The following is a 27,647-nucleotide window of genomic DNA, read 5'->3' as shown; positions in this document are numbered from 1 at the left end:
TGGTAATGGACTGAACCTATAAGCCAGCCCCAATTAAATGTTGTCTCTTATTAGAATTGCCTTGGTCATGGATTCTCTTCTCAGCAAAGGGAACCCTAAAGACAGGGTATTCTTGCTAAATTACATAGTGATCAAATTACATAGTGATCATGGAATTCAATTAAATCAACAAATATTTTAATCTATGAAATTTGGTCTATTAAATGAGCAAATGACACTAATTCTCAAAATTAACTAAAGCTTTGGCTCTCATCCAAGATCTATCCATTTTGGAAAACATCCATGATCTCATTATAAAATAAGTACTTAATGTCCTATGAAAAATTAAGTAAAAACTATATGAACCATATCTATAGAAGGATAACATATTAAAAGAGACTTGGAAATCTAATAACTAAAAATTCAAAACTGCCTATAGATTTTTCTTCCCAATATAATGAATATCAGATAATTTTCATTAGTGGAAAAAGAAAAGATTTCATCCTGCCTGGAGAAAAAAAATACTATCAGGCACTCCATGCTCCACAACTTCAGGAAATAAATTTGTACTTCTCAAACTTCCAGGCACATATCCACAGGAACCTCAGAAATGCTGTCTTGATATTCACCTTTGGGTGAATTAACAAACGAGTATTCCGGAGAAGTGAAACTTTCATTAAAACACACACACACCAAGCCATACCTGTGGAGGTCAGAAGACAACTTACCAGAGTTGGTTCTTTTCTCCTATCGTGTGGGTCAAGGGGAATGGACTCAGATATAAGGCTGAACAGCAAGCATCGCTACCCTCTGAGTCTTTGCATGGGCTCATCACTTCTCTTTTAAAGCTTCCTCAGATATATTTTGTGAGTGGTGGGCTAAGTTTACCTCATGTGCCTTGTCCCTACAGAGGTCATAAGAGAGATCAAGAGTGCATGAGGTCCTCTGAAACTGGCATTCTGGGTGATTGTGAGCCACCATGTGAACCCAGGTCTGCTGCAGGAGTAACAAGAGCTCTTAACTTCTGAACCATCTCTCCAGCCCCACTTTCTGTTTTAAAAATCCTTTTATAAACAGATTATTAGTGTTTAAGATAGTCAATATTTGGCTTTTTAGTTTTAAATGATAAAAACAACACTAGTCTCAGTTTTAATGAAGTTACAGTAAGAGTATGTCCTTTCACTAAGGGTTTTTTAGGACTGCTTCCTAAAAAACAAAACAAAAACCAAAAAACATGATTAGTGAAAGGACATTTTCTTCTTTCCAGGGCCCCTACTGTTTCTGAACCAAGATTCAGGGTTAAAACAATGCCAGTGAGGGAGAGGACCAGACCTGAGCCAGGATGGGTGAGACCCTCAGACCTCATCAGATGTTTCCTTGTGCGATGGACGGCAGTTAGCTCAGAATCTCACAACTGGCCCAAGAGCAGAGAGTGACTGAGGACTGCCCAGCCACAACTGGGACCCTGCATCACACACCCTCCCTAAGGCTCAGACCAGCAAGTGGAGGTGGAAAGACTGTAGGAATCAGAGATAAGGGATGACAGGAACAAAACAGTGTCTGTCATCTGGAGGGCACAGGCCTGCTGCACTTGTGAACGCACAGCAGCAATAGCTGCCTGCAAAAAAGCAGACTAGTCAACATTCTATCTGTGTGTGTGTGTTTAAGTATGTGGCTCCTAAGATATCCCCTATAATCTAGTGGCTGGCCCCACATCCAGAAGTGTATGGACAGTACAACCTAGAGTGAATGGGTTATTAAATTAACAACAGAAAAGGATAAAGTTGAGGGGGACAGGGAGACTTGGGAGGCTTGTGTTGAACTGGGAGTAGGTAAAGGGAACAGGTTGGATGAGTATCATCAAAATACACTGCATCAAGTTCTCAAAGAATAAAAACATTTATTGAAAAAGGATTCAAGCATTCTCATACATAACATAAATGTAAATACACATGCCCACAAATTTGGTTCCTCTTAAAATGACTGACATTGAGTGGATAGGACTTGTAGTGTTGAACAATAAACGTTCATGTATCTATTATTTTGTAATCCAATTCTTATTAAAACTCCAAGATACATACAGAAAGCCATGTGAGCAAAATGCTAAACTAGAGCTGGGCGTAGTGGTGCACGCCTTTAATCCCAGCACTGGGGAGGCAGAGGCAGGTAGATTTCTGAGTTCGAGGCCAGCCTGGTCTACATACAGAGTGAGTTCCAGGACAGCCAGGGCTACACAGAGAAACCCTGTCTCAGAAAACAAACAAACAAACAAACAAACAAACAAACAAACAAAAATGCTAAGCTAATCCCACGGCTTGTAGGCACAGTCCACTGATCCATGGCTTTCCCTAGAACTAGAGTGAATAGTTTTTACTTCTAAAGCACAATAAGGAGATGCTGTAGACATGTCTAGATATTAGTGACTGCCTGGTGGAGCTATCTGCTCACAGTTGAGAATACAGAGTAATATGAATTTCAGGGGAAGGTAAGGGTAGAGATGCTATGTGACCAGTGAGGTAAATGCAGAGATGCCAAGAGTTTGGGGATGTAAGAGCCACAGATGCAAAATGACCAGTGATGGTCAGAATAAGAAAATTAAGAAATCACCAAATTTGCCATTTTATTTATTTATTTTTCTTTTCTTGAGACAAGGTCTCAAGTGTGTATTTCTCTAGCTGTCCTGGAACTCACTAGGCAGACCAGGCCAGGCTTCCAAATGCTGAGACTAAAGGTATGCATCATAATGCCCAGCAAGCATGACTTTGTTTTTATTTTGTTTTGTTTCTGTAACCTTTTTAAAAACCTCAGAATCTCCAGTTCAGGGTGGCCTCAAACTCCCCATATAGCTGAGGATGACCTTAAACTTCAAAGCTTCTTTCTAACAATGAAGACAACAGGTTACAAGAATGAGGAGGCTTACTCATGTTTTCCACTCCATCACATAAAGATCTTGAAAGTCATCATTTTTGATCCCACAGAAAGACTGAACTGAAAACCACCACTTCTTTTCAGTTCCATCAGACAATTGAGATCACGGGGCAAACAAGTACCCTAACAATTGGAGATGACAGAGAAAAAAAGACCACAGCTTCCAGAGAACGGACACTTGATCTAATCAGGGATCAGAAACCGTAAAGGACAATTGGCTGATTACTGAAGAATGAGCAGAGGCTAGCTTAAAACATAAAACCCTCTAGGAACAGCTGTAAGGAGCCAGCAGGCTTTCATCTTACCTCCATAAACTCACCAGGTGGATAGAAACTGTTCACACACCCACAGCAACCTGTTCTCCTTAGCAAGTACCTATCCTTACAGAATGCCATTTTACCAGAGCTGAAACAACTTGTTACCAAGGCCTAACATACACTGGGGCTTGGGGAGGGAAGTAACCTAACTCTAGCTCCACCTAGCCATCTCTTCTTACAGAAATAGGAAAAAATGCTGAGAAACAACGTCTCCATGTTTGGGGGTATATACTTGTAATTCCAGCCTTGGGGAAGTGGAGACAGGAAGATCACACAGCAGGGGCAAGAGCCCAGTAGGAGACCAAGACCTAGTCATTTTACAGGATAGTCTCTGCCCAGGACATCTTACACAACAGCAGGGCTTCTGCAATACAAAGGAGTATAAAACTGCAAAGTTCCCAAAATTTAAGAAGTCTTTACAGTAAACAGAAAACCTAAAACCAAACCAAACCAAACAAAGTGTATCAAAATGAGGATACTAGAGGACAACCAAACCTTCAACATTAACACCTTCAGCAGAGAGTAAATACAGCTTAATTCCTAGTCATACAAATTCAATGGTACGTCTGTCAGCAACAACAGAAATGTAGGGCATACTGAAAGGCAAGACTAAGTGTGAAGGGACAAACAAAATGACAAACCCAGACTCAAATATGACAGATATTCTGGAATTGACAAAACTATGAAATGAAAAGAATATGCTTGGGGTTCTAAGTGGAACAGTGGATAACGCTCAAGAAAAGATGTTCTTGTTGCCCTTCTCCATCAGAGCAGGCCTCTAAAGCAGTCTGTGGGTTAGGACAAAAAAGTAACAGCACTCCTCCCATACATACACACACCCCTGCAGTTCTCTCTCTGGGACACAACAGAATAATAAAGCCTACTGAACCTTGAGTCAGAAGGCTAAGTTTAAGTTCATGGTCCTTCCTAGTGGGGGCTCGGCAGGCCTGGTTAGATACCTAGGTATGGCCTGTCTAGCTCTCTGGAAACCTGTGGGAACCAGAACTCTCTCTGCCCTGGGGATCTGAAGGCTACTTTCTTCAGGACTCATGCTATGCTATATTGGCCACCATCTCTTTCTGAGATTCTGAAGTTGAATACTCTCTCCAACTCTCCTTCAAAGTCTCATCATGTTGTGTCCGTGTAGGATGCTCTATATCTTCTAATGTTCATCTCCTTCAAGGCCCAGTCATGCCCCCTCCCATATTCCCCCAGCCAACTCAATAGTAGTGAGGCTCTCTCTAGTTCAGCTCATTTTGAAGGGTAATCTCATTGTCAGGTCTTTGCCATACACCCACCTCTCTTTAAATTATAACAATAAACAAATGAATACTCAATAAACAACAAGATGAGAATGTGTAAGGAACTAGAATAAAACAACTGGGTAGAGAAAGGAGTAAAGAGAGTTAAAGGTTGTTTTTAGCACAATGGGAGAGTGTATGTTTGTGAAGCTAACAGGAAGACTGCAATGTGGAAAAAACACGAAAGCAAAAAATTGGTAAAGGATATTTTATAAAACTAGAGATAAACTCTAAAAAAAACAATGAGAGACAATAAGTTAAAGCAATAACTAGGCTTGAAACGTTGTGTTAGTCAGGTAAAGTTATGGTAGCTCACATCTCAAATCTTATCCTATCTTTGGTTAAGGACCATGCATTTATTACAAAGGCCATTTTTTAAATTTCTGAATCTCAGCTCCTGTAAGAGTGCAAGCTAATGTTTTGGGAAAGAAGGCACACCTTAGACTGAGCATTCTACAGAGGCTGATTAACAGATTAAACGTCACGGATTGTGGAGAGGTTGTAATGTTTCGAGCACAGAGCCTGTTTAGAACCTACTTCCTTACCTTTGGCCCTCAATTGCCTTTCCTTGCCTACCACATCCTTTTGATTACCAGGTGAAATCCTTTGGAATGTACTGGCAGACCACTGATTTCCACCAACTAAAAGGCCTTAAGACTGTTATCAGAGTACCCAAGGGCTATAACAGAAAGTTCCCCACTCTGCTGAAACCTACCAGCATCCCTTTCCACCAGTGTATGTAAAAAGTGCCTTGACTTACGATTTGTCATTCCTATCAAGTCTCATGAGACATTTACCACACTGGAACCTGGTGTTTAGGAAACCTGAATGCATGTTCCCAGGCCATGGTCACTCACACTAAGCCCCAGAGTAAACCATCTTATCGCCTTTGAAATGAAAATCATGGTAGCTTTTGTGTTTGTTTTGCATTAATAAGTGTTATATCATTTTTGTCTTAATTTGTATAAATTTAATTTAGTTTCACTTTAATATCTCCATAAAGGCAAAACAGAAATTAAGCAAGAAAAAAACCTAAGGAACAAGCTACAAATGTGTATGTTCTACTTATTTGTTCAGTTTACAAATGTGTACTAAAGATGTTCTCCATTCTAGGTAAGAGTCTACAGCAGTGCACAAAACAAAAGAGGATATAAGGGTGGGGGGTGCACACCCACAATCCCAAGACGTTGGAGGCAGAGGCAGGAAGATCTCTGTGAATTAGAGCCAGCCTGGTTTACAGAGAGTTCCAGAAACCCTATCTTGAAAAACTAAGGAAAAAAAACCTAGAGAATATAATATACTCATGGGGATAAACTCGAATCGTAACAGCATTCCTGTTGTATGTGTGTGTATATGTGCGTGTGCTGCGGGATGTTTCTGTCATACTCAAGGGGCATAATCCAAAGCCAGACCCCGTGGGGACTTGGAAGAAAGGGAGCAGTTACTCGGAGGGAAAGGGAGAAGCTTAGGGGAGTTTTGAGCAGACTACTATATGGAGGGAGGGTGTTGGCAAGCAGACTAGCCAGCCAGCTATTCCCCTGCAGAAATGGCTGTTAGGTCTGGAGAGCACAGCTACTTGGCGAAGTGAAGTGGCCCTCAATGCTTGGCGGTAAAGATGCAGCACCCGAGGAAGTGCAAGGGTTGCAGTTTAATGAACTGGGGACTGCGTACTGGAAACAAAGGGGCAGTAAATTACAGCGCTGAGGAAGAATTTTGAGCACACTAGGTGTAATTGTTTCAGTTTTGTTTTCTTGAGAGAGATCTTGAAGAGATAAGAAAGCTTGTGAATCATGCATATACTTAACTTTGAAAGGCACAAGGCAACAACGAAGTGAACCACCTGCCTCCACAACACATATTTAGGAAGCAGACAGATTAGTAAATCTGTCTTAGGTGGCCCAAGCCTTTATTTAATCCTAGCACTTTCAAACCAGTTCCATGTCAGCCAGGGCTACACAGGGTGAAAGACCCTGATCTATAAACATAAACAGATATTGATACATAACAGCAGAAACTAGCCACGAGCCTAGTGAAGGTTGAAAAATGTCCTATTAGCTAACTGAAGCATTTCAAAACTCAGTAAGTAAGTGGTCATTTAGATCAAAGCTGATGACGGGCTAGTTAACAACTAAAGTGCCAACCGACTGTTGTAAGCTATTGGAAAGCACTTTTTCGGTGAAGCGATGTAAGGCTGAGCACTTAACTCAAGGGCAAATGCAAGGCTCTCTCTTCAGAACTTTCAGTAAGTTCAAAGGGCGAATTAGTTGAGCAGAGGGTTGAAGAAAAGATGTGGCTGGTCTGGGAAGACCGCAAAACCACTGAAATATTCGAGCATGAAAGGGGGAATATTTTAATGAAAATTCAAGGAACCACTTCCAAGTCCAACGCCACACGAGTCCACATTATCTTTGGGCCTTTCTCCTAGCTTAGCGGCATGTACTAAGCAGTTAAGAGTCTTAAGGCAAGCTGGCAGAAAGAGAGGGGGGAAAAAAATCCTCTGCTGGCGTACATATTAAAATTAGCTTTGGTTGCTCAGAGACCAAGGAGCCAGAACACAACCAGACAGCATGGAAGTTGAAAGACCAAATGAAAGAATACAAGAAAAAGCGCTTGGAAGAAATAGGCAGGGTGGTCCTCGACAAACCCCGGTCCAGCATGGCAGCGGGAGTTTTACACAGACCGAATCAAGCCAGAGGATCCGGCGCTGCCTGGGGGGCTCCGCGGGATCGAATGCGTTGGGAACCCCTTTCCAAACCGAAGGGCTGGCTGTCTCTCTCCGGGATCTAGAGGAACGGGCCACACGGTTCTAGTGCGGAACTTACGTGGCGAAGCTGGCCTGCTTGCGGGTGCTCGTCGGAGAGCTATGCATGGTGGTGACTTTTTAGACCAGGGCTCGGCGCCCCCTTCCCCAGCAGGTTCTGCGATGCCCGGACTCCAACTGCCTGCTCAGCAGCTCAGGAATGTTTGCCGGGCGCCATGGCGACCGCGGAGCCTGGCTCAAGAAGCGGCCGCGCGGTTGGCTGGCCGCTCGAGGTGGAGGAGGAGGGCGGAGGCGGAGGGGAGGGTAGAGGGTTGGTGGAGCTGGAGGAAGCTCGGGCGACGATTCCGAGGAGGCGGGCGGCCCAGGCCCTAGGCCCCTCCCAGGCTGCGAGTCTCCCGGCTGCAGGCGGATGGATGGGGCGTCTCCAGGCGGCGGCGGCAGCAGCGGAGGCGGCGGCAGCAGCGGCGGCTGTAAGTGCAGCCTCCACAGACCATCTTACCCATCCTTTGATCGGGAACCGGGGCCCCAGGGGCGCTCGCAGTCTCCTTTCCCCACTTCCCCTCCCCCCAAGACAGAGCGCCGCCCGGAAGACTCTTAACTTCCGGGGCGGGGCTGCCCGAGTGTACCGGGAGGGCTGGCGGCTTGGAGGCGCTGCCGTCTGACGCGCATGCGTAGTTTCCGCCCCGCCCCTCCCCGGTCTTTCGGCCTTCGCGGTGGCGGCGGCGGCGCCCAATCTTCGCTGCTTCCGCGGCGCGCCGGGATTACGCTGCGGAGTGAGTTTGCGGGGCGGGCAGGCCAGCTCCCGCCCTTTTCGGTCGGCCCTCGCTTCGCGGCAGGGGTGTGGCTTCCTGGCCACTCCCCCGTGGCTCCACCTCTGTGCCCCTGATTTCTCTAGCTGTCCAGCCAGTTGAGGTTGGCTCTCTTAGCAGAGCATCCCTTGAGGTGATAGGCGCAACCTGGGTCAACCTGCCGTTGTCGGAGGGAGCTAGAGGGGCGAGAGACTCAAGAGACAGCATTGCAGGGAACCAGCCGCTCCCAGTGCCTATCTCCCCCGCGAGTGGCCTTATTCTTTTAGCTTGTAATGTAGATGCTTGCTGGCCTGGTGCCCATCTCTGGTCCTTGCGTGTTGTGTGACCTTGGGCAAGTCTCTTCCCCCACTCCCGGGGAGGGCTTCAGTTTTTCTATTAAACCTCAATTTTTGTAATTTTGCAGAAGACCTTAGGCAATTTTAAGACCAGCTAGGTTTCTAAGACCGCTTAACAGAGATGACCCGGAATTGACTAGACTTTTCTCAAATCATGGGTGAAATACAGAAATGTAATTATTGGGCTCTTTGTAATCTTTAGCATTGCTTATAAATTGCAGGACTCAATTTTTGTTTCATTTTGCTGAAATTCCCACGGGGCGGTTGACCTGGTTCTCGGACATCTTTTGAAAATGTGAGACTGAGTAAGCTTGAGGTAACTGTTTCTGTCTCTTTGCTACTGAGGCTTTCTTTCCTTTAATCCAGATGGTGTGGTGGCTCGATTCTCCCAGTGCCTGGCTGAGTTTCGGACGTGGTTAAGAACCAACTGGTTGAGGTTCAATGCAGACAAGACGGATGTGATGCTGGTAGGCAAGGGCACGACTGGAGATGAAGGGAGGGCAAAGGCAAGCTCCCTCATGTAATAAAAACATGATTATTGTCTGTGCTAGTGTTGTAGGCGTGCTAATGGCCAACCCTTCCAAGACTTTGGGTGATATAAAAGTGACATCAGCAACGTTAAGATTTATAACAAGTTTGCAAATATTGATAAGATGATAAAATAAGGCCACTGGATGAAATTTTATGAAAAAAATTATGAAAGGAACCCAAACTATCCTTTGAAGAGTCAAATTTCTCTACGTGTTTTAGGATGGCATTAATAAAAGAACAAAGGAAAAGATAATTTCTGTTGGTTGTGGAGCCTCCATATGTAATGTGCCGCTGTGCTTTTCATCCTGTAGTCCTGCCCATTAAAGTCAAGATAAGTTCAGATGTCTTTGAAGAAGAACACGATTCTAGGTACTTTGTCTTCACACATACAGTGTAGGCTGTATTTCCTAAGAAAAGTTTTAGGAAGGAGTTCAGAAAATAGTTCCCAAAGAGGACTCGTGGACTTGAAAATGTTACATGTATTTCTTGATGTACTTTGAGAGCTACTCTTTGAGTTGCATAGACAGATATGCCTAGAAAGCACAGACATATTACTAGTTTTGGAATCAGGCGTTGGTGCTGAATAAAAGGTTGTATATCTTAGGCAAATGTAAGTTGTCAAGGTAGTTTTTGTTGGTTGAAGTACTAATTGAAGTCCTAAGTGATGCTAAGTATATTTGTTAGCAACTAGATATCTCTGGAGAGTGTGTGTGTGTGTGTGTGTATTTGTGAGTGCATGCATGTGTGTGCATCGTGCATGCATACACATATATGCACTGTCATACATATGTCCCTTATAGCTACTATAAGTTGTTTAATAACTTTTTTAAAGTATTGGAGCTTGAACCCAGGGCCTCATATGCTAGGCAAGTATTTTACCACTGAGTTATACCCCAAGCCCTCATTTTATGTTTGCATTGAAAATTCAGTAATTGCCATAAAAAATACACTACTGGAGAGAATAGTTGTGAGTAGCTTAACATGGTAAAAATTAATATTAATTTTCCTCAAAATAAGGAGGCTTCTTAGGTTTAATTAGGCCTAATCTAGTATTCCCTTTTTTCCTTTGTTTTTAGAAACCAAAAACCTTGCATAAAAGTTGGAATTAGCTACAATTTTATTTTTTAGTTTAATTCATTTTAATATAGAACTCTAACAGACTTAACTACATTGGATATTAATAGATGTCACATTAATAAATTCTAATGATTTCGATCAGGTTATTGGTGAATTTTTCCTACGCATTTACTCTGCCATGTCCTGCTTTCAGATACATGTTTTTTGTTTGTTTTCTTTTCTTTTTTGTGAGCCCAAGTATAAATTTTGGCTGTTCACATTTGAATACAAAGAGAATGCCTCATGGACTTATGCAGAGTACTGAAGAACTAGGAGTGATGGGTGAAATCGATGGAGAAGTAACTTTTAGCTTTTAGGCAGGGGAGAATGAGCCAAGCATTTGGACTGTTTTTGAAAAGAGTAGGTAGCCTCTTCAAGAGGTATAGTGAGTCTCTGGAAGTCTGTAAACGCAGTCTGGCAGAAAAGCTTGGCAGCAAAACTTCCTGACAGATCTTACCTGACTGAGGATGGCAAGCCCTACTTAACAAAGATAGGGCTAGTGAATTGCTACACATACCAAAAGGGTAAGGTAGAGTTTCCAGAAGGACATAGCTTTTCTGAAGGTGGCTTCTTAGACTCTGAACAATGGGACTGTGGAGAGAATGAAATGCAAGTATACTGAGCTCAATAGTAATGTGTTACGTGTGACCTACAGGATTAAAGCTATTTCTCCTCATCGCTAGAATGTCTAGGAAACATCCTAGAACACTTTATTTTTCTAAGAGGGAATATGTAGAGGGAATTTTCCCCTTCAGATAATAATGCCATTTAATGGTAATAATATTGATTGGAAATCTCAATCAGTTTAAAGGCATTTAACAGTAAGTGCCTGATTTTCTGACTTTGAGGGCTCACTCAGTAAGAAGCTTAAGGAATCTTGAGTCTGCTCTTTACCATAATTGAAATTTTTATTAACGTTTTAACTGAAGAATCAAAGACTCAATAGACTAAAGCAACTTGTACTATAATACTAAAATTCAGCAATACTCCAGTTTTCCCTTTAGTGGCCAGCAATAATCCACATATATTTACCTTGCATATTTTAGTGCAAACTCCCCCCTGAACCCTTTATTATTTTTACCTGTGCCCACATACATCCATTGGTTTTTGTCTTCAGGGGTTTTTTGTTGTTGTTGTTTTGTTTTTTTATCCACTGAGAACTATTTGGATAAGAGCTGACATTTTAAAAAGTCCAAGGTAGTCCCTTAACTTAATAAAACTGTATCAGTGCTAAAATATTTATTTCCCTCCAAGAATTTGTGGGGGGAGGAAGCTTATATAATCTTTAAAGTAAAGTGAAACTACTATAACAAGTGCAGTAAATGGTAAGAATTGTTTGTAGATTTGGGAACCTTAAAAGTTTTCCTTTCTCTTCTTTCCCTTGCTTTTCTTTCAGTAGAAAATGTGCATCAGATGTTTATGTTTAATTGGTTTACAGACTGTCTCTGGATTCTTTTCCTGTCAAATTACAAGGTAATGTCCTTTCACTTAGCAGCTACTTCGTATACCTATACATGCAGTTATTCATGCACAAATTGTTATTGGGCTTAAGACTTTCAAGTTCATGTCCAGTGTTAAGAAATGGGAAAAGGCTTAATGGAATCTAGAATTTTAAGGAAACAGAAATCATTTCAGAAATCAGCATTCTCCCAAGTGCATTATAAGTATGATGTTTAAGAAAGTAGTATGTACACATTTGTGCAATGATTTTTTAACCATGGTATATTCCTCAGAGGTAATGAGTATCATTTAACTGATTGATTTTTGGTAGTCATTTTTGAAAAACTTAATCGTGTCGGAAAAAACGCTGGCCTTAAAAAAAAAAGCTTTTAAACTTACTGCCCATTTTAATATCTGCCTAAATTATCTACTTTAGGAAACCAGATAAATCATTGGCCCTGGCCATTATCAGTATGGACCTCAAGGCCAGTTAGCAGTGCATTAAAACAAACTTTCTACTTGTAAGTATTTTAGGCATTGCAAATCTGTACGTACTGTCTCCGTGCAGTCAAGTAGGCATATCCATAGAAGAGCATTACTTTACATTTGAAACTTTTGTGTAGTTGTGCAAAAATTCATCCGTTGCAGAGCTGTGTTACTACTGGCATCACAAAAAGTGAGGAAAATGTAATGTTCTCTGCTCTTCATCTTTGCGCTGTGCCAATTTGGGGGAATTGGAGTTTTCTTGCTAGGAATCACCAGGGGAAGTATTTGTCAGAGCGTTTCGTGTTGCTGTCGCGCCCAGGCAACATCTCTTTCCCAGCAAAAAGCACTTCAGAAGTGACCGACCGGTAGAATAGGAGGTATTTTTCTCCTGCAAAGTGAGTACCCAGAGGGGACCTCTCAGGACCTCGCGCGCGGACTGCCCCCCGCCCCTCGCGCGCTCCCCCGGGACGGCGGCCGCGGGATCGCGCGCTCCCTGCTCCGCGCGCGCCCGCCGGCCTCTCCCCTCCCGTCCCGCCGAGCGGGGCGCCGCGAGGGGGCGGAGCGGGGTGTGGTGGCGCGCTCGGGCGGCTCCTGCGCGTTCCCGCCGAAGCGGCGGCGGAGAAGGCAGCGGGAGCCCCGCGGCCCAGGCGCACATCCGGGTTCTGGCCGCGACCCGCCGCGGCGATGTGACCCGGTGGCGCGGCCAACATGGCGGAGGTAAGAACGAGCGCCCCTCCCCGGCGGGGCCTCGGTGGAGGGCTGCGGGCGGGAGGCGCGGGCCTGCCCGGGCCGGGCCTGCGGCGCCGCTGCCCACCTGTTGTCCGGCCGGGCCGCTCGGCTGGGCTTCCCAAAACTTAGTTGGGCGCAGAGGCGCCGTCGGACTTGAGGCAGTTGGGAGGCGGCTGCTGCGGGAGGAGCGGGCGAGGGCGCCCGTCCGGAAGCCGCCCAGGGCGCAACTTCGCCGGCCGGCCCGCCCGCGCGGCCCGCGGACTCCTCTCTGCCTGCTCCCGCGAACTTTCTTCCCTCGCGAGCCCAGAAGTCGCTGCTCCCGCCAGCCCGCGTCACCCCCGCCCGCGACTGCTGACCTGCAGTCTAGGCAGGGGGCGAGCAGGCTGACACACCTTCGGTTAGTTTAGTAGTTTTCCTGATAGTGGAGAGGTGAGCAGGAGAAATTAACCCAGTAGGCCCTATCCAGCTTCAAGCTTGGGACTCTTCCCCCTGGCCGAACCTCCAAGTTTCTTTTCCACGCTATAGCTCCTGAACCAACTAGGCTAAAAACTTAGAAATCAAAGGTGTCTGTAATTATTTACCTTTTATTTTGCTCTTCTTAGAGAAAACTTCTTGTTTCTCTTGTTCCTCTGCTGTAGGATAGAACCCAAGGTTCTTGTGCAAGGCAGATAAGCAAGCAAGCGCTCTACTACGGAGCCACATCCCCCCCCCCCCCCCCCCAGCCTTAGCTTCATTTCCTAGTAAACAAGTTCCTTTGGTTAGCGTTCTCAGATTGGTAAGCAAGCAAGTTGCTTTAGGTGTAATTTGATCTTAGAATGTGCTGTAGGAAATTTTAATATTGTGTCTGGTTTTAAGCCATCGGTTCTGTGGTTTGTTCAATTTTTAATCGGTGAATTTCGTTACTGTTTGTTCCCCCTGAGTTCATATTGTTATATTTGGACTTTTTGGGATCTCTCTTGAGGCAAGTCTTGTAAATACTTGATTAATAAAGCAGTAAGATTGCTAAACATCTTCATGTTTTTCTGTCGAGGGCACCCAAAAATAGATTGAGGAAGTATTTGATTTTATTTACCACTTAGCTCTCAGTTTTCAACTCCTTCATTTGCTAAATGAATTAGAGAGTGACTACTTTTGTTTATACATAATATCCTTAAGCCTTGGAGTACAGAAACATAAGATGATGCCTTTCCTGTACCAGTCAAGCTTCTGGAGTGTTAACTTGTTCTTCTGTTATAGAATGACCTTTAGATTTATGTTTTGAAAATTTTTAATTTTATTTATTTATTTGCTACTAAAGGAAGAAGAGATTTTCTGGTAGCAGGACTGTTTGCTGCCAGAATTGAGAAGACTTAAAGTTACTTAGAGCTAAAATGCATTAGTTGTGTTTTCAGGTTGTTTTTTTCCCATTCATAGTCAAAGAATTGCAAGACATGAGTAGTGATCGCATTACTTTTACTTGACATAGATATGCCTGGGTGTGATCCACCAGCCTTCCTTCCCTGGGCTCCTGTGCTGCCAGAGGAAGTAGAGAGTATAGATGGATTTTCAGGCATCTTATCAGCTAGCCTTCCCTGGACTCCCGTTTGCTGAAAATCTACTGGATATATGTAGTATTTGCTACACTGCTGTGCTGTGGCCTCAGGTCTATGTGGTTGGACAGTCATACTCCATGGCACATTATTGATACGAAAACACTGAAACCTAAAGAAATGTCACCAAAAAAACTGAGTGCCAGCATGCAGTTTTTTGTTATAGAAATGAAAAGTGGCTGCATTCATGTGAGAATGGGAGAAGTGTGCCCACCTTGGCCACTTCTTGTTCTCTAGTGTAAGCTGCTCTTCTTAGGTATCCCATCATGTGGAGAGGGAAGACTTGGGGCTTGCAGGAACAGCTGGATGGGTCAATCTTAGGGACTTGACTTTCATTTTCATTGCATTGTTTAATGACCTGGTATAGATTTTATATTCTTAAGTTGCCTATAGGTTGCCCTTTGCTTTGACTGTGTAGGATGGAACCCATGGGTCTCATAAACTTAGAGGGGTAAAGGAACTTTACATGTCAACAAAAATTCTAAAACAGGTGAAGAGAAAAGTACATTTATCATTTTCCTTGTCTTGGTTTTTTAATAATTGAGGTTTTTTTTCTTTTTGGTTTTTTTTTTTTTTTTTTTTTTTTTTTTAAGAGTAATTCTGGAAAAAACATGGTGACGAGATGATTGATTGGTTAACAATGTTTTACCTCTGCATAGACTTTTCATGGGGTTACTGTCTATAATGTATGCAGCAAACATTTTGCATTCTGAACTGTTGTGCTTTTGATTAAGAGGAGCTGGGGCAGTGTCCATTTATTTTTAAATGTAGGAGACTTGACACTTAAGAAGTGAGGCTTCGGGCCAAATCTTAAGTATTCTGTCCTCCCCCTCTTCAGAGAATGAGCCTGACCCTATTTTTCTAAGAAAAGTACTTGATTTGTGAACTATAACGGGCATTAAATATGATTGGAGTAGGTAGCAGTTCATTTTTATACGGATCGTTGTCATCTTTGTGAACTCATATAGGAAGAATACATTTAGCGGTTCTTCAATTTTGGTAACATTAAATGAATTTGTTGTACACAGAAGAGTTAGTACATGTTCCCCTTCGTAGTTCTTTTCTGTAATATTTCTCAGCTTATTATCCCTTAAGATTGCACACTGTAAGGTTATTGAAGCAGGCTCTCAGTTATACTAAAGGGAGGAAATTACAAAGTAGTCACAGTTTTACAAAGTCAGTGAGGAGGAAAAAAATAAGGGGAAGAAATAGTTGATCCTTAGGGCTTTTTTAAGGAGTGTGGTGCAGGGACCTTTGGGAACAAAGGATTTTGTCATTTAAATTTCAGAGTATGTAAACATAGATGGATGCTAAAAGGAAAAAAAAAAAGCCACAGTACAATTTAAGATCATCTTTTTCACCTGAACTTCACATCTCTAACAAAATATTTAAATGGACTTCCTTAATGTATTGGTTTACAGTACATGTTTTCAACAATAATAATTTACTTACTATCACATCCATCCAGCTTTCACCCACGCGCGCACACACTCACACTCACACAAAACCCATATTCCTTGCTTAGCATTATTTGAATTTACTTGGATTTTGGTTTGTGTGTTTTTAAGGAATTGGATGGAGTTGTTTCTCTTCAGGGTTAGTTTCCCCTCTTTAATAGCAGTGAATTAAAACTGTAAGCAGTTGTCTATAGTGGTGATGAGTTTCATTTTCATTGCTTATTATTTGTTCCTCAAAGCTATCCACAATAGGAACTCCAGTGATGTCTGAGTCTTAAAATACTTAATTTGGTGGGACTAAGAACCAACACACTTATTAATAACCTAGGTGGGAGAAATAAAAGAAGTGAGTTAGTTTAAAGTAATGTTGGTGAAACTAATCAATTTCCGATATGACTTAACCGTTGCTTGGGATTTTCTGTATAACTTTTAAAAGTGTGTGTGTATACGCTCGCGCATTTCTAAAGAAACACCGCACAATAGCTTCCTGCCAGCTGGCATAGCCTTTTCCTGTAGTCATAAATTTAAAAAAAAATCAAGTCAGAAAGCAATATTAAACTTACCCACCCTTTGGCCACATTTTGAGTAGTGCATAGTGAAAGTAAACCTAGGTTTTAAAGGCTCTTAAAGAAATGTAAGGCTTTTCACCATAGAGAAAATGAAACTTGGTCAGGGTTTGTACACTTTTGTCCTCTGTGTGTAGCACAGTCAGGTCCCAAACCCAGACTCTGAGTTCCTGGCGTTTATCTTCCATAATGCTATTCTGCCTTCGGAAATCACCTTCAAGTGGTCTGCAGAGGAGTGGCATCCTGAGAAGAAAGGCAGGTTTAAGTGACATACATCTGTGTGGAGGAGAGGAGAGTGGAAAGCTATGTATGACACTGGTGTGCATCCTGGAATAGGATGCCCCCACTCCCACTTAGCTTGGTTCCTCCATCCTTTATGAATCTGACTTACCAGCAATCTTCCTTAAAAAGTGATGGCAACACTTAAAGAAATGGTGATAGAATTGTTTTAAGGGGCAAAGTCACTAAGTTTTTTTGTTTGGTTGTTTTTTTTTTTGCATTGAAGATACAGTGAGTCTTTGATCATGATTTTTTGTAAAAATAATCACAATATTCTATCTAGTCTCTTTTCTAGGTTTGGTTTTTGACTCTCAGAAATTAGAGTTTTCTGTTTTAGAGAATTGCAAAAAACTGAACATGGTTGAAGCTCTGAGGTTAGAACAGTGACCTTATCAACAAACATGACGCAGTTGTGGAGTGGGGAGGCATACTGGAGCAGTTTAGCAGAGCTCCTGCTTATATTTCAGCCTGTTGTTATCTTTGATGTCCTCTGCCTAGTGTTAATGCTTTCTGTCTTACATAAACATATATGTGCCAAAAAGACTAACTTTTTAAAATTATAATTAACAAATAGTTAAAAGTAGTAGTTTTTAAAAAGATTTTAAAAGACGTAGAATTCCACAAAACAGTCCTCATTTTCTTTTTTTAAAAAATGAGTAATGCAATTACTCATTAAACAATTAAAAATTAAGCAATATCTGATTACTGACTCATTCCCTGGATGTAGCAGTTACTATTGATTTTATTAAATTCCCAATATATTTTTTAGTATTTCTTCTTTTATCCCAAACACATACTCTGTCACTTCATTTCATAACAAACTCATGGTGTTCTGTTACTTGGAAGAGCTGTGTGTCATTTCTAAACTGTGTAAATAATGAATTTAAAAGTTTTACCCAACTCTTTGCTTTGAACAAGCTAGAGTAATAAGTAATATACACACAAACACACATGAACACATATATTTTGATGTAGGTCGATAGGTGTCATGGTAGGCTACGTTGAAGTTGGTAAAAGAGACCCCGAATAGTTATACTCATTCATAGGTTTTTGCAGTAATAATGTTTGTGTCTGTTTTAAGAACATTTTAATTCCCTAATTCTTTTTGCTCATAATTTTTTTTAAATATTAAAAGCTAAATGATCTAGCCTGTCTTGGAGAAGATGGTTAAATAAGGATACTAGTTCCTAAAGAAATACAACTGTTAAGCAGGATAAGTACCAACTTGTTTTATATTTTAAACATGCTTTGAGCTGGTGAAAAAGATGTTAGAAATAGAAAGTAACAAGGAAAGAGAAGAGAACAGGGAGGTTTGCCTTGTCTTAGAGGTGAGAGAGAAGCCACCTCAGCTCTTCCTTTATTGCCACCATGGAACCTTCTCCTGTTCAGTGCGTGGCCCAAGTTTACTATTGTATGAAATGAGTGGACAGAGGAGGTGCTGATGCCACAGTTATGATTAAAATAAAGTAATTCCATTTGAGAGTGTGTAGCACTATGAGTGTAAATTCTGCTGTTCTCTTTCATTTTACAAAAGTGCTCTCATTCTATATGGAAACCCATATATTGTGATTTTAAACTCAAGTTCATCTCAGAAGGTAATCATTTTTGTCATTTGAGTAAAATTTCACAATAAGAGCTTTTAAAATGCTTGTTTTCAGCAGGTAATGATTTAATTGGATGCAATTAAGTTACAATAAACTAATCTCACCTTTCCCTCCTAAACTGATAAAATTTTATTTGCAACATAAAGTACTAAAATATATAGACACTTAGCATGTACTGTCCCTCTCCAGTCTGTGAGTGTTACCTTCCAACAAGCCCAGTGTGTCTGACAGAATGTCAGCTCTCTGTAAACATTAAGAGATGTGTTCAGTGGAGAACCCTGTATTCAACAATGGTGCCAGTCCTCTAATCATAGGCCCCTTAAGGAGTAGAAAGTATTTAGGGCCTTTTTAAAATTTCAAGCTGGCAACTATTTGCAGATAATATTCATCAGTGTGGTATTGTCACTGTTGGTGAGATGTTCTTATAAACTGAAATATGCAGTTTCCATATTCAGTGTCCCATTATTGATAACAGCTAATGCCATTAAACCTTTTCCTGTCCAGTAGTATTACTGTTAGGCAGAAGATGTGTGTCGTTGCTACCCCCTACCCCTGTCCCCCAAGATAGGTCTCACTGTATATTTCTGGCTAGCTTGGAAATCTGTCGACTAGACTGGTCTCAGACTCACCAAGCTCTGCTCCCCTCTGCCTCCTGAGTGCTAGGATTAAAGGTATGCTACCACACTTGATTTCAGGAAGATATTTTTTTAATCAGAAAACTGTAAAACATTATTGGAATGTTTAAAAAAAAGTAATGTTCTGGAGGTTTCTCTTTGAATCCTAATCCATAAGAAAATATGGTCATTTGCTTAAAAAGGGAAAGGAATGTGATGAGACTTTTCTTTGGTACTGATCAACTTGGAGCCAAGTGAAGTCATTAAACTGTGTAATTGTCCAAAGGTCAGGCTTTACAGTTGGGATAAAGATTTAAAATGTTTATTTGGTGGATAATTTGAGTGGTGCGTATACCTGTTTTATGTCAGAATTGTGTGGCTCTGCCCTTTTATAGTTAGAGTGTTCTTTCTGTAGCATCCTGCTCTCCAGCTTCCCATCAGAGAAACCAAACTAAACTCCAGTGACTGTTCTGGCACGGTCACTTTTAAATAATGATGGTGTGCTGTAGGACTGCATAGAACTGCCTGCACCACACCATCATTAGGGTTTGTTTGATGATGATGATAGTAGAAAAACCATGCTGAAGGGATGGATTATTTTTTTACAGAAGTTTAGAGGTAAAAATTGGACCTTTGCAAAAGTGTGCCTGCAAAGAAGCCAACATACATAGCTCACTACTGGAATCTGGAAAGCTGCTCTCAGAACAGTGACATGACGTAGGCAGCTTTCAAAGTGGAACTAAAATACCTCACAGGGATCTCTCTAAATCCCTGGCTCTTGAAAACTGGACATTTTCTCCATTTGTTTATTGCCTTGCCCCTTGGCCCTGCTGCGTTTAAAGAAGAAATAACTCTTAATAACATGCTCCATGTTTTGCTAGTGATTTCTGCCTTCTCACAACATCCACACGTAGTTCTGGGTGAATTGGCATCTAAGTTTTCCCATGTTACTGGATTTGTCTAGAAGGAACTCCATGTTTAAAGATGATTTGTTTATAATTGTAAGTTAGCTAAATTGAGAAAATCACCACACTCTCCAGCGGCAATTAGTAAAAGCCGTTGCTACCAATGTTATCTTCAGATTTTTCCGTGTTTTGTTGTGTTACTGAGTGAGCAGCACAGTAATGGTGTGGTTAGTGCTGCTGCACACCTGCAAGCTCTGCACTTGGGTGCTGAGATCAGTGACAGCCTGGACTTCAGAACCATCTTAGCACTAGAGGCTGAGGTGGGGACATAGTTGACGGTAGAACACTTGCCTGGCATGAACATGTCTGAAGCTCTGGGTTCTGTCCCTAGTACCATGGTGGTAGGGAAGAGGGATTTTCTACCTCCTGTTTCCCAGTTTTGTTTTGTTTTGTTTTGTTTTTTTTAAGCTTTAGAGACCATTTGCTAGCAAACTTGTGCATAGTTATTTCAGTATAAATAGGAGAACACCTATTTCTAAAGATGTTAAGATTTAAAATCATACCTGTTAATTATATATTTTTGAGAATTATATTTCTTTTTTAAATGTGAATTAATTTTATATTACTATTTGCTTCGAAATCAAGAATGTTTCAGGTTTTTCTTTTAGGTGTAAGCATAATGGAAGGGAAAAATTAATGTGAAAAATGTTCGTTTGTGTTAGACATTAAAACTTAGTGTTGTTTTGGTGTCGGTAGTCAGAGTGGTTCTTATAGTGTTTGTGAAGGTATAATACACAATGCTAATTTGTTTTCTTTTCCCTTCAGCCATCTGTTGAGTCTTCAAGTCCAGGTAAGTGTTTTTATATGTGTTTTTATAATCCTGTTTGACTCACGTTTGTCCTATTCACGTAAAGGCTAGAGTAGCTAGACTGCGATCTGAATGCTACTTTTTTTTCTGGGGGAAAAAGAAATGGAAGAAAGGTTTGCCTGCCCATGAAAGTAGAGGTGAGGCTGCTGAGCGTCTCCCTGCTTGGGCTCGCTCCCCTCTTTGTCCTCCCTCACCTTCCCTCCTCCCACTCTCCTCACCTGCTGTGTGTGTTTCTTACAGTTTAAAATAGATATTTAATTGAAAGTATACAAAATAATATTTTTGAAAAGGAGTTAGCTTAAAGATACTCAGAACATTTTATTTGAGGAAAAAACCTATTCACCAATGAGGGGCATAGTAAAATAAAGTAAGCCAGCCATTCAGCGGGATTTGATTTTAGATCTGAGTATGCTAGGCTGTATATATACTCGTACCTGTTTTTCTAGGATTTTTATATTCTCCCTTCAATACTAAACATATTGTTGCCTTCCTCGGAAGGGAGCCCTCTAAGGTGTGTTTTGTTTGAAAATATCTCATATTGAATATTTAGCAAAAGTGTAGCATCACGTTGCTGAATTTTGAATATTGAAGCAATCAACATTTATATTGTAATTTTTAGAAAGTTTTTTATGCGCTTAATGAATAGTCCTTTTTAATAAACCAGGTTGCTTTCTGTGGACATAAATTGTTATGTTCTGACAGTTGGATTTAATGTAAATAATTTGAGTGATCACTTTACATTTGCCTTTATCTTTATTTCAGCTGAAAAATGTCTTCATTTGTTTGTATGCCAGAGTAACGTATATTGGTCTTTGTGACTAGTTTTTTACCTTTGTGGTTTGTAAATGAGTTCAGGATGGTAGGAGTTAGAAGTAATCTGAGGTCAGAAAAGTGTTACATCACTATATTGGTTGTGGGATATAGAAATATTTCCATTATTTTTTTCTTTCAAAACCACAAATAAATTTTACTTGTTCCTAGTGTCTATGTAATCTTCAGATTTTTCTTTTCAAGGCATTCATCAATAAATTTATAGATACTAGGACTTTAACAGGAAGAACATTTGTTGCTATGCAACAAATTACAAAGTGTTACTGAAGTTGATAGAATTAAGGATAGATGCCTCCCTCCCAGGGAAAACACATTTAACTGTCAAAGTCTGTCCTGCTTTTCATGGCATCTGTACCTGGAAGTCAGTGCTAGCAGTCATTGTTACATGACTGTGCTAAATGATTTGTTTGTAGGCTTAGTAGTGTCAAAGTGCAGATACAGTACAAAATTGGTATATGTAAGAGTTATAAGAGGGGAGGGTTGTTTGTTTCTAAAGTGATTAAATGGGTAAACATGATACACTACCCTAGAGTCATCTCTACCTTTGAAAGATGATACCTTTTAGTAGTCCAAAGGTAGAAGACAAAGGAGTGATTTATCTTCATTCCATAGCAAAATACTTGTGCAAAGCAAAAGACATTCTTATTATTGAGCTACCTCTCTAGAAACTGTCCTAACAGTGGTCCTAGCATCTGGCAGAGAATAAAAGGATGTTTAGTTACTGCATACAAATAAGGTAGTAGAAACTCAGCCAAACAAACATCAATTACGGCAAGAAAATAGTTAAATTTGAAAGTTTATATGTGGTATTTATGTGGGAAAAACGTTGGAATAAAAAGAGACGCTCAGTTATACTTTAGCATTTAGTATAGAGAGGGAGGGAGGTGACAGGCCTTCAGGTAGAACTGTCACAAATGATGGCAAATGATAAAGACTTCAGGTAAGTAATATGACATTCATGATTTGGAACTGTGTTCTAGTGAGTTACAATGATTTTTGGCAATATCTATACTCAATAAGAATTATATTATGCTTAGGTTAATAACATCCAAAGAGAGGGATCGAGATGTGATTTTTGAGTATGGTGGATGTTTTCCCTGTATGTTTATATATGTACTGTGCAGAGGCACTCACAGGTTTCAGAAGAGTCCTCTAGAACGTGAGGCAAGGTGGGGCTAGAAACTGAACCCAGGTGTTCTGCACAAGCAAAATCCTTAAACCATCTCTCCAGCTCTAGTAATAGAGCTTTTTTGGTTTATTAAAAAGAGTCTTTTTGTCTGCAAGGGTGAATATAAGTGTGGCTTGCTCTGTGAAAACACTTCATTGTTGATTGCTAAATGTCAGAAGAAAAGTTTCAGGAAAGTGAAAGAAAAAATGATAAGACTAAAACTCCAATTAATGGTCCTTAAATCATGCTCTCATGTGAACTCTCCTGTCCAGTAATTCAACTTCTGGAATACCAATGAAATTAAGATAGTCTCTTACAAGAAATTAAGACAGGATGCTTTTCTTTTTTTTATATAAATCCTTCTGAAACTTGCATAATGACTAATAACTCATTTTGATTAAAATCTAGTATAAAATAGAATAGCATTTGTACTTATTTTATATTTAATATCATTTTTCAAATACTTCTCAGAAAGCATTGTATCTGCCAGATGCATTTCCTCCTCAGGGTGTACAGGTCAAGCATGGTAGTAAACTTAGGTGTTCCTTAAGTGGTTTTTGAGACAAGATATGTAGAGGACTTGGGAGAAGTTTGGAGCACAGTAGTTGAAGTTATAGCTAGGATTTAGTTCCATCTTAGCTGTCACTGCTGGTCCTGTGTTTAGAAATGCTGCTTACATTCCTTAAGCCTTGCATCTTTCTCCCTCCTCCCCCTTTTAAGTGGGGTGATAATACCTACCTTATACCACTTCTTGAGTTCTGAGATGTTTGTTAAATAATTATGCATATTGTTTGGCACATGGTAAAAGAAATGGTTCTGAAAATGTGAGCGTTGTTGACTCAAGGACTCAGATCCATCCGAATGCCGATGTTTCTTCATTTTACTTAATGATTCTCTTAAATAGAGTGAGACAAGGGTGCTGGCCTGTCTGTTAATGCAACCCTTAGCATGGCACACTTGTTTATAAGCAAGCAGTACTTTTCCAGACTGAAGTCTTGGTTTGGCAGTAATCAAAATGTGGGAAACGTCTACAGAATACCCATATTCCCAGCTTCTCTTGTCTATTTGAGGATAACCCTATTGATTCTACTAGCATTTCCCCCAAGCCAGGCTAAATATTGGTTAGGATATACAGTTCCTTTGAATTATTTGAACTACCTTTGATTAAAAATTTTATATGTCTTAATACATTTTACTCTTATAACCTCCGAGTTATTTCAGATCAAAATCAACTGTTTAAGTTCAAGATAACTACTCAAATATTAAAATATGTTTTCAAGATATTGCTGTGATATAACGTGTATTTTCACTAGACAGACAGATGTTGCTTAACAGCAACATACTGATAAACTCAGGTGGTTGTGCAAGTATCAGAGCAAACCTCTACAAGCCTACCACATACCTGGACTGAGTGGCATATCCACTGTAATATATGCAACCTGTCTTTGACCTAAAGTTTATTTTGTGAGAGATGATGGTATTTTCTGGGACCAGAGAGACTCAAACATTAATTGGGTGATTAAAGCATTGTTTGTTTTGTTCTTCCCTCTGCACAAAAGACTATTCTTTCTTGATAGAGCTTTTATTTTTCTTTATAATGTGATGAGTAAAGATAATTTTTTAAAGCAGAAATATTTACTGTATCTTTTTTCTGATCCTTTTTGACATACATTCAGATAAGCTGCATATATACTAAAATAACACTGTAAGATGCACTGAATCTGGCTTACCATACATCTGAAATGTTCTTTACTAGGAGGCTCAGCAACATCAGAGGACCATGAGTTTGATCCATCAGCTGACATGCTGGTTCATGATTTTGATGATGAGCGAACATTAGAAGAAGAAGAAATGATGGAAGGAGAGACAAACTTCAGTTCTGAAATAGAGGATCTTGCGAGGGTAAATGACCTTCACTAGGGGTGAAGCGGGGCAGCACGTGGAGAGGGGGACATGGAGACCTCGGTGCTCTGTTTATGCTGCAAATTTTGATATAACCTTAGGTGGAATATTTAATATTTGAAGTTGAGGCTTTAAAAAAATGGATAAAATAAAGGAAATCAGTAGTAATTTTCAGTAAAACATACATCTGTATCAGAAATGGACCATGAAGGAGTCTTAAATATTCTCTCAGGGACCTTTTTTCCTTGAGTTACTGCATCTTTTATTTACTCTTTTCAGAGTGAGTAGATAAGCTGATGTCACCCGTTTCCTTCCCTAAGTGTCTCTTGCTGTCAGGATTGCCCTTGTCCTTTTCATGTTGGAGAACTTTTCTCAGTGGTATTCTCTGTTCACTCTCTGACTTTCCCTATTCTCCCATTTTTTTCTTCAGTCTTTTCTGCACTTTCTTTTTCATGTAAAGGTCCTAGTTTTGTTTTGGTTTGGTTTTTGGTTTTGCAAGACATTGTTTCTTGTGTAGCATTGGAACTCACAGAGATGCACCTGCTCCTGCCTTCCCAATGCTGGGATTAAAAGTATATGCCACCAACACCCGTCTTATATATTATTTTGATTATTGGTGCTAGACCTATACTTCTCTTCTTTTCTTTACTGGATAAGTGATCAGAATGTCCTATGAAGGTCAGCTGCATCAGAATATAGAGTAGACCCTAAGTACAGCAAATCTCCCCAGAGTGGGCTCCCAGTCTGTCTACATGTGCACAAAGCAAGTTTGAGCCACATGCATACCAAGTCTTAAAACTACCAAACTTCGTAGTTCATGGTTCTGCTCAGTGTTTTTTAGTTTGTACTTCTGGATTAACATTAATGTTTCTGGTTTTATTCACCAACTTGACTTTTTCTTTAGAAGCTCAGCAAATACCTCTAAACTTAGTATTCCCTCATTACTTGTTCTTGCTGTCTATAAAAACTGTCACTTTAGCCAGGCAGTGGTGGCGCACGCCTTTAATCCCAGCACTTGGGAGGCAGAGGCAGGAGGCCAGCCTTGTCTACAGAGTGAGTTCCAGGACAGCCAGGGCTACACAGAGAAACCCTGTCTCGAAAAACCAAACCAAACCAAAACAAACTGTCACTTTAAAAAGTACTTATTTATTTACATTGATGCCTAAATCTGGAACCAGGAAGAACTTTTCCTTCATTACCAACGTTGAGTTTATAAATAAGCCTGTCACTTCTCCCCACTAAAATATCTCCAACCAGTTCTTGCTCCATATCTACCTCAATAGGTATTTTTCTATCCTAGACTATTATGACCACGTTCTAATTGGTTTTCCTATTTCATGTTTTACTATGTGTCTACTATATTTCCATTCAGTATCTGCAATAACTTTTCTAAAGTATAAGCCATTTTATTTTAACCTCATATAACTAAAGAAAATCTAGATTTCTTAATCTTGCTGTAAAACCAGCTGCTTGATAGGACTTTTTCCATTTACCACAGATCACCTGTTAGGCTGTACGTTAGTAACTGCTGTTATTCTTGGAGTAGTTAGTTTGTTCCAGGTTTGAGTTTTACTTGACACTCTGGGGTCTGGATTCTCTGCCTTCTCTGGATTTGGTATTGCCATACCAATATGTTAATCATGTGCTCTGACCTTGTCATTATGGCTTAGTTTTGTTTTCTCACCACAGTTTATACACATTTGTACCTATAGGTAATACCTATGCCCTTCATTAATTACACAAGACAAGCTGATGTTCTAATAAAACTTATATGTATGACCTAATACGCTCCATGATAAAAGAAGTGTATAACAGAAATAGTGCTGGTACAGAAAAATGGAGGGTAGTACTCTGTATAATAATTATCTGTGTTTCAAAATTTAGTTGAGGATTGAATGGAGTCCTGATATCATTTAGTTAAATCTTTCCAGGGTCCTGTTGGGATCATTTAGTTACTAAAACTAACATTATCCACAGGGCCTATACAATTTTTTTAAACTTTGACCAGAGAACTGTATTTAGTTTTGGTGGCTATATTGTGTATTGATTATTATAGAGCCTCTTACTGTATTTGAGGTTAGGAACAGTCTTTAAAAGTAACAGGGTAGTCAGTCATTGCTATTTTTTTCTTTTGGAAATGTTAATTTAAATCTCTAGAGGTTAGAAAAGGGAAGAAAAAGACTAGAACTAATCCTATGTGTTTTCATCTCCAGCAGTTTTACTATTCAAAAACTCCTGACTTCCACATAGAGCAAAGTCTTAGGTTTCAGTAGCTCCATATCTAAAACTTTCATAACCTGATGCTAAACAGTGCGTTAGATTTCATGTAGTTACAAACTTTATAGCAATGAACCAATCCATCTTTTTTTTTTTAAAGAAATATAGAAGCAAGGGGGGGGGTCATTTGGAGCTTTCATTGTTTGAAGTCTGTCTTGTTTATTGTTTTAATGTAATTATGAACAAATTTTTCACAATTCATTCACAAATAAGCAGTAAATTTGAGAAATTTCACTTTCACCTTTGTTTGAGTTCTTTCAGATTAGAATCAACTGAGTAAGTTAAAGATAGCTATTCAAATAGTAGAATCCTTTGAGGGTACTTTTAATTTCATTCAATTTGAATTCAAAAGTTTTTAGTGAGTACTGTTGATATGAGCTTTGATGTGTATTGTCATAGCTGTATATTGTCAGTATAAAGATGTTACATATCTCTTATATTTAAGTATTCTAATGAAATTAGATGAAGTGGTTAGAGTTTGTTGTGGTATTAATAGAGATGTTAAAGTTGTTCACATAAAGGTTATGAAGTATTTGCTGTGAATTACCAGTACCAGAATTTAACCTTTTCCAGTGCTCTGTGAAAATTCAAGACACCAAGCATGAGCATAATTCCAGTCCCACAGTGAGAAGCAAGATGACTATCAACTACATCTATGATATCACTGTACCAGAAAAATCTAACAAAACCTATCCTTAATACACACCTTAAAGCACTGGACACAATTCCAGTTACTCACCAAAGCCTAGGGCTAGGGATTAGGGCTATTCACTAGAGTCCTGTACTCACTCACCTCCTGAGTGCATAGTCTTCACCTCGGAGTGAAAAGCCATCTGCCAGTCCTTACCGTGTCAC

General features: G+C 40.2%; 2 protein-coding genes across 10 annotated transcripts in view; one reads left to right on the top strand and one right to left on the bottom strand.

The window, feature by feature from the left end:
- The window catches only part of Dnai4 (dynein axonemal intermediate chain 4), an 88,438-nt gene extending 80,825 nt beyond the window's left edge, over positions 1–7,613 (bottom strand). For both annotated transcript variants that reach the window (XM_085839136.1, XM_029475697.2), the window contains exon 1: positions 7,348–7,613. In XM_085839136.1, the coding sequence (XP_085695262.1) occupies positions 7,348–7,394 (47 nt within the window). In that variant the 5' untranslated portion in view covers positions 7,395–7,613. The remainder of the gene's footprint in view (positions 1–7,347) is intronic.
- Positions 7,614–7,653: 40 nt separating this feature from the next.
- The window catches only part of Mier1 (MIER1 transcriptional regulator), a 51,584-nt gene continuing 31,590 nt past the window's right edge, over positions 7,654–27,647 (top strand). The window contains exons 1-6 of one of the 8 annotated variants that reach the window (XM_029475705.2): positions 7,654–7,756; positions 8,797–8,897; positions 11,477–11,550; positions 20,572–20,596; positions 20,715–20,751; positions 24,370–24,515. In XM_029475705.2, coding sequence (XP_029331565.1) covers positions 7,696–7,756; positions 8,797–8,897; positions 11,477–11,550; positions 20,572–20,596; positions 20,715–20,751; positions 24,370–24,515 — 444 coding nt within the window. In that variant the 5' untranslated portion in view covers positions 7,654–7,695. Of the gene's footprint in view, positions 7,757–7,962; positions 8,060–8,164; positions 8,229–8,796; positions 8,898–11,473; positions 11,551–12,582; positions 12,721–20,571; positions 20,597–20,714; positions 20,752–24,369; positions 24,516–27,647 lie in introns of those variants that run through there. The other 7 variants (XM_029475700.2, XM_085839138.1, XM_085839137.1 and 4 more) reach the window with 7 other exon arrangements.

The sequence above is a fragment of the Mus caroli genome, unplaced genomic scaffold, assembly GCF_978045245.1.
Source record: "Mus caroli unplaced genomic scaffold, Mus_caroli_1 scaffold_6, whole genome shotgun sequence".
In the NCBI taxonomy this organism is placed as follows: Eukaryota; Metazoa; Chordata; class Mammalia; order Rodentia; family Muridae; genus Mus; species Mus caroli.
The sequence above is the reverse complement of the archived record's forward strand: the minus strand, read 5'-3'. Positions and strand labels throughout refer to the sequence as shown.